At 52.2% G+C, this 13,211-nt stretch overlaps 1 protein-coding gene across 1 annotated transcript in view; it reads left to right on the forward strand.

The window, feature by feature from the left end:
• Window positions 1-7,882: 7,882 nt before the first annotated feature.
• Window positions 7,883-13,211, forward strand: part of NOA1 (nitric oxide associated 1) — a 30,695-nt gene continuing 25,366 nt past the window's right edge. The window contains 2 exon segments of the mRNA XM_075066330.1: window positions 7,883-8,489; window positions 8,492-9,553. Of these exon segments, the coding sequence (XP_074922431.1) occupies window positions 7,883-8,489; window positions 8,492-9,553 (1,669 nt within the window).

Here is a 13,211-nt window from a genome sequence, read left to right on the forward strand (position 1 = left end):
ATGCGCGTGCGCGTTGGCACCCGGTGCCCATCTTTTTGAGGTGGCGTGGCAAGTACCATTCTCCCGAAATAGGGGGGAGCATAGTAGCGCTGTTCCCATCCCAGCCGAGGGTAGGGTAAAGAGTTGAACGTGCTGCCCTCATGGAGCGGACTGAAGCCTTGCGGAGTTTCAGGGCTGTGCCCAGCTGTAGCAGTAGGACAGCACTGTCCCCTCGTTCAGGGTCATGCAAGGGCCGTCCTTAGCCATAGGCAGCCGCCTAGGGTACCGCTCCGCCTGGGGGCCCTGCTCTGCCGGGAGCCCAGGCAGACGGGAAGCAGTGGAGCATGTAAGAGCAGGGCTGCTGGGTCCTAGAGAGAGCCGAACGCAGCACAGTCTGAGGGAGGGGATTGGCTGCTGGGAAGTCTCTGGGAAGGGGTGGGGGAAGGAACTCACCTGCAGGGGCTGGGCTCGAGGTGCTCAAGCACCAGGAATATTCAAGGCTGGGGGCTGTGCTCCACCAATATTTGGAGCTGGTTCTCTCCCTGATCTCCCACCAAGTCGGAGCTGCCCCTGCCTGAATAGAATATCTGACACCAGTAGCCTCTCCCTTTTGCTTTGGCTTCGCCATTTCCTAAGCTAGAGAAATCAGCAGCACCTCGCTGGAGCAACCGGGAGGGAAGTAGGAGAGAGAGGGAAGGAGGCACAGATGTCTTGGAACTCTCTCCCCGCACCCATGGCAGCAGCTATGGGTCGCGGGAGTCGACCATATAAGTCCAACACCTGACACTATCCAGGTACAACATGCGAGGGAGAAGGCCGTGGCTTCTGCACTGAGAAGCCCTAGAGCATATGACCGTCGGCAGAGTGAGTGTGCTCACAGAAAGGAGCGGGGGGGAGAGGAGGACCCACGCCTGCGACTTGCTACCATAGCAAAAGAAGGGAGGAGGAAGAGGTCCCTTACTGCACACGACCGCGCGCCCTGTCGCATCCCAATTCAATTTTCTCTAGCCTACCTGAGAACCGCAACCAGAACACACGAAAAACCTACACGACACTGCGCAGCTGTTTAGAAACCTCTCAGCGCCGCAGCCACACAGCCCCATCGCTGCCAAGAGGCCTCACTGAGGGAAAACGTGCAACTAAATTGTGCTGTCGAGGGTATAGATATCATGGTGTTTAGCACAAATGATATTATACAGCCGCGTTAGAAGGATAGATCAGGTGTATAAAGATGGTATAAGTCTTTAATACGTTTGTCTCACTGACTGAAACGAGGGTCATTCACAGTTTCCCCCGATTGCATTTCTCAAGGATTTCAGAGTGGGATAAAGGTAGGTGATGTGTTAGAAGCCCATAAGTGCCATGTGATACCGTCGCACAAGAATGCTCGAGAACCCTAGTCTCACAAGCAAATGTGGGCCGATCGCTCTCGCGTGCAAGGTGCCAACTGAAGTGTTCGAGACAAGAGATCAGGCCTCCTAATGCCTGGAAAAGAGACAAAGGCCAGAGAGGAGAGGTCGTGCCTTGTTGGACATCCGGAAATGCATTGGTGGAATAGAATGCGGGATCTTTGGAACGCTAGCTTCCATACAAAAGCTCAGTCGGACTCTGAGGACCTACACTACTCTCTACATACTTGTGATCCTATAGCAAGATGCTCTGGGATTCTGCCACTCAGAGCAAGTCAGCAATGGATAGCCACTGACCAACAAATCCCGATGTTCCCATCTTCTATCCGACACAGACACGAATCTGAGGCCCAATCACTCGAGAGCGAATCCCTATGCAAGCCAGAGGTCCCAGATGCACCCCACGCAATCCCAAGCCAAATAAATTAACGAGATGATTATTTAGAACGACAGGAACAATTACTGCGATAAAAATAAATGCTTGTTAGGCTCAACACTAACAACAGCGGATATGTCCGAGAAGAATTCCCAGGAAACCAACGCTCTGCAGAGTCAGCCGCGCGCATCTTGGAGGGTGGGGCTAGACGGCAGTTCTGGGCCTCTCCCCATTTTCCCACGCCACTCCAAAAATGACACTCCCCTCTGCCTTTGTGGTCTTCTGGATCCTTTTGATCTCTTGTCCTCAGACACCTTCAACTGGCACCTTGCAGGGAAATGAGGCACCCACAGAGTATTCAGAGAAACAATAAGAACATTCCCACTTTCTCACAATGAACAAAATATAATACTGTTATGAAGCAGGCAAGTGCTGCTTCTGATTTTACACTTTTAATTGACCCTTGTAATCTTGTGTGCCGACGCACTGTAGCTTCATTTTATATCGGCTTCTGTCACAGCGAGTGGGGTGGCGGCCACAACATTTTGGGCCCACAAAATTATACACCGCCGCTATGCACCTGTGAGTGTGACCATCCCTGGTGTGAGAGCTGTCAGGCTGTGTTGGGTGAGCTGTGGGGAGGTGAGGCTGGCCGCTACCTGCTGAGGATGCAGAGAAATTAACTCACTTCTCCACCGCAGCCAAATTGGAATGGTCAACACGGCTGGGCTGGGATATGCCAGAAAGCAGTGCGAAAAATCAGGATGGGGTGGTTTAGGGTGACGAAGTATGTCACTTATATAGGGACAGTCCCAATTTTTTGGCTTTTTTCTTATATAGCGGCTCCTATGCCCCACATCCATCCTCGATTTTCCACACTTGCTGTCTGGTCACCTCTAGGTGGGGTATTGTGTCCATAAATAAGACAAAGCCCCAAATATCGAGACGTCCTAAAAATCAGGACATCTGAATCTGGTCACCCTAGCTGGGGAGCGTCATCATTTCCCGGACTGGCAAGTGATCTATATCATCCGAGGGTGATGTGCACAGGGCTAGAGAAGGCTGGGCTCCATTGGTGCTCTGACTGAAATCAAGATTCGTGACTCTATTACCATGAGTCCGTGAGCTGCGGTGTGCCATTGGGTGTGTGTGCAGACCTGAGGTTTGCTTGACTGCTTGCCTCGTCACACCAACGACATGCAGTTCTTCACCTAGCTCCTCTTCTACGCAGCTGTTAACACAAAGGCGCGGGGTGGGGGGGGTGGCCAAGCAGAAAGCATAAACGTGTTTGCCATTTTGATTGTCATGAGCAAATTTATTTGCAAAAAATCTTGGCTAAGAATCTGATCAATTTCAATATTTTTTAAAACAATACTACACAAAACAACAGAAAATCAATAGTTTTATAATTATGTTGACAGTTTGATATGGGAAAGAGGGACATTTTCATGAAGAAACAAAAATGTTGACTGATTCTATAAGCCTGTTACTGCTAAAACAGAGCCCTCCAACAACTGTAATATTCTCATCTCCTTACTGATGGTAGTAGAGCAGGGTCGCAACCACGCATTGAGGCAAAAAGTGCACGTGACGCGATTTTGATTAGCGATCAGTGCGGCTGAGTTATGCCCACCGCTGCTCTGGGATCCAGTCTATGCCCATCGGCACATGCAGTCCTCAGCCTGCAGGCCTGACTCCAGAGCGACCTCTGGCCTGAAACCCCTCAGAACCCCAGCTGGCAGCAGCGAGCGTCGTCGGCTGAGTTCACCGAGGCTGATGCAACTCAACCCGCTGCGCGCACTGTGGTTCGTATCATCAGCTGCAACGGGTGCGGCGAAATCAACGAAATAGGAAAACAGAGCAACTAGAGACAAAGTGCAAGATACTGAGCAGTTGCCCAACCTTTTTCATCTGACGGGTGCCAGACGAACGACCGGTGAATGGATAGCATCCGCGCTGAAATGCTGCCGAATGCGGACGGAACAGCTGTCATCCAGACTGGCGCCCAATTAACTAAATTTGGGCGACATTTTGGCAGATGATGTCCTCCAGCCAATGCGGTGCACTGGAGGCGCCACACAGGCACCACGTTGTGGACCCATACCTAGAGACCTCCTGAAGCACAGTGCATTTTGATTTAAATGCGACTTGAACGTACGAAGAATGAGTTGTTCAATGCAAAAAGTGATGACATGTACATTATTCTACAGCAAACTTGCCACCATTTCTATGACATCGAACATAGTCATAGGGAACGGAGTCTCAAACTAAAGCTCATTAAAAGCTATCTCCGCTCTACAGAGTCAAAACACTTGATGTCTTCTATTCTTACACTCGAACAAGACATCACTTCGTTGTCATGCGATGACATATTACTCATTTCAGCCAAAAAAAGCAGAAGATTCTTTTTAATAAAACTAATCACCTCTTCATATCAATTTCAATAAAATGTTGACAAATTAAAAAAATAATTATTGCATCATTCTGTCAATCAATTTTTTCTATAGTGCTACTTTTAGTGCTAGTTCATCACATTACATGTGCTTAATTAGTTAAACTGTTTAGTAACACCTGTGGCAAGTTTCCAATACTGTAAGCTTATGTTTGTGTTGCTAAGAGCAAGACAGCACAGGGCACCAGTTTAATATCCCGCCTAGGGCACCATAAATCCTAGACGGCTCTGCCAGGGCACTGCCAGCTCGCACAATTGTATTGCAAGCTTCAAAGTGGAGGTGAATTACAGAGAGAACCACAGCCCTTGACCAGGTAACAGTGCGAGTCCAAAGATGTTCATGAACTAATTTCCCGATAAAATAATGTAAATGAGGGTTAGGTTCCAGGAAATTTTTTTACCAGAACAAAAGAACTATATTTCGTCTCCTCTTTCTAGATACACACACACAGAGTAATATTGAAAACAACCCAGTTTATATTACTGACATCAGTGAGATGATTGTGAAGCTTGGTTCAGGTGGAGGAGTCAGCGGGTGGGATATTTCCCAGGAAATGCCTCACTGCTAAATGAACTAGCAATTGACTGAGCCCTGAAGGGTTAACTCTCACAGCACTCTACAAGGCAGCAGGAAAGGAGGAAGGGCAGACAGAGACATACACCTGTGTGAGAGAAAAAATGCGCATTTCCCCTTTAAGTAGCTGACCTCGGGCTTAAGTACACTTCCTTGTTAATTAAATCAGCTTGCTGAGAGGGCAGCCTGCTCTATGGAAGATGGGGTAAGTGGGGTGCAGGAGCAGGGGGAGATACCCTGACATTAGCCCCCCCCTTCCCCTGTACAGCAAGCAGGAGTCTCTGGGAGCAGCTCTAAGGCAGAGGGCAGGAGCAATACATGGCAGTGGGGGCAGGGACAGCTGCTGCACAGGGAATTAAGGGGAGGGGGGAGCTGATAGGGGGGCTGCTGGTCCACCCTGGTTCTAACCACTCACCAGCTAGCTGCAATGGTCTGCTCTTCCTGCAAGCAGTGAACAAAACAGGCCGCTGCCAAACAACATTAGAAGGGAGCATTGCACAACTTTCAATGAGCATGTTCCTAATTGATCAGCAACTTAACACTGAAACAGCGTTAACCGGGATGACTTTAAGTGAGGAGTTCCTGTACTTAAAAAAATGTTTCCAGACCTGATGGTGATGGTGCAGAAAAGCTTGAAAGCATCACCCTGGGAGGCTGAGCCAGCAGAAGGCAATTAAACCCAATCCAAGAGCTAGTAACATCTCATGATTTTAAAATCAATCTGACTTTTGATTTTTGAATCCTTGAGGCTGGCAGTACCAGGTCAGTGGTTTGTGGGGTACTCATCTTGTTTTCCTGGACAGAGCCTCTTTTTTGAGCCTTCGTATTCTGTCCTGGTGGATTTTTCAAGTAACAGGCAATGTCTTGGATTCTTGCAGAGCGTATGCTGTACCTCAGAAAGAGCCCTGACTGATCCACTTCCAGTGGATTTCTGCCCTGAATCCACAGCTGATTGATCTATTCCCTGCAGCCACAGCTGCTGGATCCCTGCCCCCAGCTCTGGGGAAGGAGTCCTGCAGGGAGGGGCTGCCTGATGGACATCACTGCATCCTGAGCTTGTGCCAGCTCCACTGCCACCGTGACTGGAGCTGGGGGACAGTGTCACTCCCTGTGATTATCCCCACTCAGGGGTGAAAGTAAGGCGGTACGGCATACTGGTAAAAAGTAGCCGTCAGTCAAGGGCGGCTCCAGGCCCCATCACACCAAGCGCATGCTTGGGGCGGCAAGCCGCGGGAGGTGCTCTGCCGGCATCGTGAGGGCGGCAGGCAGGTTGCCTTCGGTGGCTTGCCTCCGGAGGGTCCGCTGGTCCCGCGGCTTCGGCGGACCTCCCACAGGCATACCTGCGGAGGGTCTGCTGGTCCCGCGGCTTCGGAGAACCCCCCGCAGTGCTTGGGGCTTGCCGTGTTTGGGGCGGCAAAATGCCTAGAGCCGCCCCTGCCACTAGTACTGGCTCGTACTGCTGACTTTAAATCGCTACTGCAGCAGCACTTTAAGGACCCTGCCACAGCAGCACTTCAATGTCATTGCCCCTTTTGCCCCCACTGGCCGCTGACGGGGGGCAAAAGAAGAAGCTGCCCCAGCTGCTGCTACTGCCTCAGGCCCTTTAAATCATCGCTGGAGACCCAGGTGGCATGGGGTAGGCAGCGCAGATGGGTTGGGTGGGGATGCTGACCCCAGGCCTGCCCGTTCCGGGCAGGCCAGAGCTGGCCCCATACCAGTAAGAGCTCTGTTTTACTTTCACCGCAGCCCCCACTGCATGCACCTCTTCCAGCAACCCCAACTGTACCTCCCCCAGCTCCTCCTCCCCCAAATTTTCCAACTTGTACCCCAACACAATGCAGTGTTCTCTTCTGGGGAATCTGAAATATGGTAACCCACACATAGGGCCTTTTGCACAGGGCACTGCAAATTCAGGCTCCAAGACTCTTCAGTCATTCAAGGAGGGCCCTTACTCAACTTCTTGCTGAAGAGTTTGTATTTTGTTACAATTGAGTGAGTTACCAACACAGACCCTGACTGAGCCATTTTACAATGAGCTCCAGAACCAGGCATGCTCATTGCAGGTTTAGAGCCACACTTTAGCCAGTCCTTCTCCTCCTTGCATAGTGCTTATGATTGAAAGCATGATTTTAAGATGCTTGGGGCGGGGGTGGGGAGGAGAAGGTTTGCACTATTGTTGCTTGAGTTAAAACACTGTGATTAGTCCCACACCAGCTTCTACTGGCCACCACACGTTGAAATGCAGAAACAAGTGTTTATGCATTTCTCAGTAATAAAAAGGGAGTTTCAGAAGCACTGCTGTCTACCAGCATTTCTCAAATGCGGCCGTCATGGCTACATGAAGCAACCAGGGGCTTTTCTTGCGGCCACAACCGCCTGAGCAGTGATTGCGGGGGGGGGGGGGGCACAAAGCAGCAGACCCTCCCCCGGAGACCGCCAAGCAGTGTTGGACCCTGCCCGCTTCTGAGACACAAAAGCTGGAGGAGCAGGCAGCAGGTGTGAGTTCCCCACTCTCCCTGGGGTGGTGGGGTTGGGCTTCAGCCCTGCGGTGGCGGGGAGCAGGCTCCAGCCAAAGGATTTGGGCTCCATTCCCTGCTGCGCGTGATGGCTCTGGCCCCAAGCTCACCTGCCCATCAATCCTGCCCCTGCTCCCCCCCAGTGCCCCATCACCTTGGCCCCCACTGCCTCTGTACGACCTCCCCATCCAGGACTTAATTTTCTGGGCTGAGTAAGCCTGCTGTTAAAAGTAATATTTGCATGTTTGTTAATATCACTTTTCACAGCAAACTGAGTAGCCAGCAAGTTTTTTTTTTAAACACCAAAAAAGCAAGAAAACAACAAGAACAAAACAAGAATGGTAAGACCTTATTTGTGTTTCTATTCTGTTTAGGTCCAGTAAAGAATAGAGACAACTGTACATATTTGTATTACTGAGGCTGCAAAAATAACCCTACATAAAAAAATTGCAATGATCTTAGCACTTCCTCACTGCCCCAGCTGTGGTCTGCCCAGTCAGCACTAGGACGGCTTTATGCGATCCTGGAATTGGGCCCCGCGGCTGCCCCTAAGAGGGTCCCGCACCCTCTGCCAAAATGCGTCGGAAACAGCAGCAACCAATTGAGCTGCCACCGAATTGCCACCCGCTATCGTTGGCACCAGCTCAATCGCTGTCGCGTCTTGGCGGCAGCTCCTTCGAATCGGACCCCCGCCCCGTCCTAAAGCTGGCCCTGGTCAGCACCCCACAGACTGCAGGCCCTGGGCCTTACATGCCCCAATTTACAGCTGGGGAGCAGAGGGAGACTAAGCCACTTGCCCAGGGTCACGCAGCGAGCCAGGCGCTGGCATCACTGGCAGTGCCTGGCTCCCTGTGGGGTATGGCTGAAGCGCCCGCCCCGGGCATGCGGGGAGCGTTGCTAACAGCCCCTGGACTCCCGCTCCGGCGGCCTCGCCCGGCTGCCAGTCCCGCCCGGCAGGAGGCGCTGTCTCAGGCCCGGCTCTCCGCGTGGCCCAGGCCAGGGGAGCGGAGCCGCAGTCTCGCTTCTGCCATGCACCGACTGAGCTGCGCGTTGCGCGGGCCCTGGCCGGGCCCCGCTGCTCCGGCAGCCCCGGGTCCCGGCCGGCTCCTACCCGTGCCTGCGCCAGGGAGCTGGGGCGGCCTCTCCACTGCGGCCCCGGGGAGCTGCCCGCCGCCCGCAGCGCCCTGCGGCCGAGGGCCCGGGGCGAGGAGGAGCAGTTTCGTCTTCCCGAGTACGTGCCGGAGCCGGGCCCGCGCGCGGCCAGGAGCCGCCCGCCGCCCCGGCCGCCCGGAGAGAGGCCGCGGAAGCCGAGCAGCCACAGGGTGACTGGGCGGCCGGACCCGTCGGTGCCACCCAGCGGGGTGAGCTGCTCGGGCTGCGGGGCGGAGCTGCACTGCCGGGACCCCGCCGTGCCCGGCTACCTGCCCAGCGAGAAGTACCGCAGCCTCATGGGCGGGCAGCCGGGGGGCTCGGAGGCGCAGGTGGCCTTGGGGAGCTCAGAAGGATTGGGGGTGCAGGCGGCCTTGGGGAGGACGGGGGCACAGGGGGCCCTGGGAGGCTCGGAAGGATTGGGGGTTCAGGGAGTCTTGGGGGGCTCAGAAGGATTGGGGGTGCAGGGGACCCTGGGGAGCTCGGAGGCACACCGGGCCCTGCAAGGGGTGGTGTGTCAGCGCTGCTGGCTCCTGGTCCATCACCAGCAGGCGCTGCACATGCAAGTGCCCCGGGAGCAATACCGCAGTCTGGTGAGTGCTGCCCTGCGCAGCCCCCCACGCCACGGACGCCGCCCCCTGGTGCTATACATGGTGGACATGCTGGACCTGCCCGACTCTGTGCTACAGGACCTGCCTCAGCTGGTGGGTGCAGGATCCAACATCCTGGTGGTGGGCAATAAGGTGGACCTGTTGCCTGGGGACTCTCCAGACTATCTGAAGCGCTTCCGAAAAGAGTTGTTGAGGAGCTGTGCCCGTGTGGGCATCCTCCCTGCAGCCCAGGGCACTGGGGGCCAGGTTGGCAGGACTGGGAGCCAGAACTTAGTGGATGTGCACCTGATCAGTGCCAAGACAGGCTATGGAGTGGAGAAGCTGATCTCCAAATTGCAGCGCTCCTGGAAGTGCAATGGCGATGTGTATCTCATAGGAGCTACAAACTCCGGCAAATCCACACTGTTCAATACCCTGCTGCAGTCTGACTATTGCAAGTCCAAAGCCCCGGAGGTGATCAACAGAGCAACAATCTCGCCCTGGCCAGGTGAGAGGGGCGTGGATGGGGACTTTTATCAGTATCTGTTTGGACGAAGCTTCTCGGGGCAAGGAGCGTTTCTTAGTCTTTTATACAGGGCCCTATTCCTGACTGTGATCTCCTGGGTGTTGTTATTTATATAATAACTATTCCCCCCAAAAGTTGGTAAAAGAACTTTTAAGGTTGAAAAATCAAGCACTCCAAAGTTAAGCTTTCCCTTAATTCAGTCTCCTTGTGCATTTGTATTATAATACAGGCTTATTAAATACAGGCATATTAAATGGCACAAACCTTTGTTAACATAGTTACGATTGTCTGGTGGTAGCTCAGGCCTTTCAGAACCTCAAGTTCAGCAAAACTCAACACTTCTGAAAAATAGGAAACACACCCTTAACTCAGCCCTGAGAAGCTGGCAATAGCCATTGGAAATCATCTGCATATACTCTGAGCATTAGATGTAGCTGTTCTTAATGGGGGAGGAATGAGCTGGGATAGCTTGGAAGAGCTATGATTGTGATATGAGGAGATTAGTGGCTGAGTACTCCCATGTGTGTTTTCAAAAGAAAGAGATGCAGGTTCCAGTCTGCATCCATTCAATACAGCATTGTGTAGGTTGTAGCAGGGCAATGGAAGCTTCTTGACACGGGCATTGTCAGTTTCTTGACACGGGCATTGAGATGGTATATAAGAGCAGCTATGTGTGGATTTAATGATGGGTTGGGGAAAGTCCAGGTTTGGGAAATATCCTGTGTGCAAGTGTCAAGGGATTGTAAAAGGGTATGAAGCAGTTGTTAAATTTCACAAGTGTGATATTCTGTCAAGGGAGTAGGCTCATGTTTGAGCATAGGGTAAGTGCAGATAGCACCTGTCCAGTAGAGGAAAGGCAGAGTGCCAGTATTTGTGTTACTGGTGTGTTGAGGCAGAGTTAAGATTGTGTGGGGTTTTACTTTAACACTGTATTTCCTGATTATCAGACATTTGATTTTTGCTGAACTGAACATTCTGGAGGGACACAAGCTATCGCCAGATAACCTTAATTCTGTGTTAATGAAGATTTTTGTCAGTGAATTTCTTAGTTTTTTAAACAGAAATGTTTGTTGGTAGGAGGCAGTGGTCATTTGGGCAGTTGTAGTTCTCACTTAGGTTTGCAGCTGATATGCTACTGTGGCTAATAATCAAAAGACTTAGCTGTTATCTAGTGGTTTCATCAATAGATCTCAAAGAACTTTCCATATTCCCATTTCACAAATGGGAAACTGAGGCACAGAAGTGAAGTGACTTTCCCAAGATCACCCAGACAGCCAGTGACAGAGCTAGTAATAGTCTCAGTCCAGTGGTCTTTCAACTAGGGCACTCAGTTGCCATGTGATTCCTCAGTGCTCCTTCCCGCTCCTGTACATTTTGTTGCAGTGGAATGGGGATAATGGCTGTGCTTTGAAACATCAGCAGTGTGTAGCGGCTAACGGGTCCAGTGAGAGAAATCTCATCCGTGTTCTATGTCCCAAAACCCTGACAGTTTTATGACATGGTAGTTATAGTAATTTTAAGCATGTGAGGGAAGACTCATGTGTCTCTCTCCTTCTCTGCCCCTTGCCAAGGCATTCCCTGCAACATACAGTGCCCACCCTCAACATTTCCAGCTCCCCCTCCCATCCCCATCCCATCAAGCCAGCAGATGGCAAAGGCATGCCAGTTCTCATGACCACAATCGGCCGTTTGATATACGCTCATCTCTACTCTTGCTGATTCAGAGGAAGGGCGCCCATCGGCTGTGATCCCACGATGTACGAGTACCCGTGACTAGGGATGTACCTGTTGGAGTCTCTGATGGATCTCTAGTCAGCGGTTTTGACCGATTGATGGGCGTGATGCCGTAACTCGTCGGTCCCGAGCTCATAAGGCGCTGGTAGTCACTTGTGACTAATGAGAACGTATCGCGGGAGCAGGGTACGTTGTTGGAGGTACGTGACGGGGGAGGTTAGCCGTACGAAACGGCGCGCGTGAGCGTGACGAGGGCGTGAGTGAGGATGGGGATTGTGGAGGGGACGGAGGCGGCGCGTGTGGGGAGGCCAGTCGAAGGGGCGCTCGCGACTCGGGTAGACCGGGCTGAGCTGGGGCTCGACGAATCTCCGGGGATGGCGCGAGAGGGGGAGTTAGTAGGTACTGTGGAGGACATTGCTGACGGTTGGGCGGTTGTGAATATGAAGGCGATTCCCTATTAAGTCAACGGGAGCTCGATCGTGAGGTCCGGAGACGGGCATAGGACTTAGGGTGAGTCGCGTGCAGGCCTCTGCTAGTCCGGGCCGGGCGTGGACGTGGGACTCTATCGCGGCAGATATATTTCTTTATTATCGATTGCTGCCAGCCCTTGGAGGATTCTGAACTGTGAGCACGCGACTTTCCACGCCCATAGGCTAGCCGTGGGAGCCCTTCCTCGATGCGATGTGACCAGATCCTATTTCCAGACCGTATATCGACTAGATTTCTATAGGCCGAGGTGACACCTATGATAATTGAGGCGCTTCTGTTTTTTCTCAAAGGGTAGCCAATGTACCCCCACTAGATAACATACCAGACAGCCAAGTGTGAAAAACACAGGTATAGCAGGACTAGGACACTGGGAGCGCACGTTTATACGAGGGGTGGGCAGGAAAGACCCTACATTAAGAAACAAAACTCAAAAGTACCATCTCGGGCGACTATATCACCCTCAGCGCCGCGTTCTTTGTTGTTACATGAATCACGACAAATCCCTAATTATATAAATTCCCCTATAAAATCAGAGGACATGCCTGCATCACCCTACAATAGATTCCATTTCGATGGCTCGTATCACTTCACTCGCCCCACATACCCCCACTAGCGCCATCGAGATCCACAGCAGCCAGATCCCTCCACCTAGACTGTGCTGGCAGACGGCCCAGCAGCCCTGCTCTCCATTGCCTCCATTGACTGCCCTGTCTCGTCCTGTCCAAGCCTCCCAGTCAGAACGTTTTCTGCCCCCAGTCCTAATGGGTGCCCTGAGGCAGCGGTCCCCTGCCCTATTCTGAACCTGGAAACTAATAAGGACGCCTGCATCGCTGATGCATGCACCAGAAAACACACTGAGGAGACAAAGGTGAGAGTCATGACTATCACGAAATGTATTCCAATGTCCAAGTACTCCAGAGTTGGTCCTTTTGTCTATCAGAGGCTAATGGGCACTCCACAATCTTGATCTCGCGCCATTGTGATGACAGTTCCGTTCACTAGCAATAGCTCCTTCTCTCCTGCTCCATCCTGTCATATTACGGAGTTTCGCAAGGTGCGGCAATAATGTTGGAGAAAATAATAGGATGACTATTGAATATACATACAAAACAAGACAAGTGTTATGCGCGGGCCTGATGACGGCGTTCCAGTCAAGGGGAGGCTAGAACTCTTCATGGCATTCACCGGGGCAGGTGTCCAAATTCTGACAGTTTATGACATGGAGTTATAGTATATTTTAATGCATGTGAGGGAAACCTACGTCGCTCGATTCTCCTTCTCTGCCCCTTCCAAGGCCATTCCCTGCTACCATACTGTGCCACCGTCACATTTCCAGCGCTCCGTCCTTCGCCCTGCCATCCTGGGAACGGTCCATCAGAAGCCTATCCCAGCAGATGGCAAAGAGGCATGCCAGTTC

This window comes from Chelonoidis abingdonii, chromosome 5 (assembly GCF_003597395.2).
Source record: "Chelonoidis abingdonii isolate Lonesome George chromosome 5, CheloAbing_2.0, whole genome shotgun sequence".
In the NCBI taxonomy this organism is placed as follows: Eukaryota; Metazoa; Chordata; order Testudines; family Testudinidae; genus Chelonoidis; species Chelonoidis abingdonii.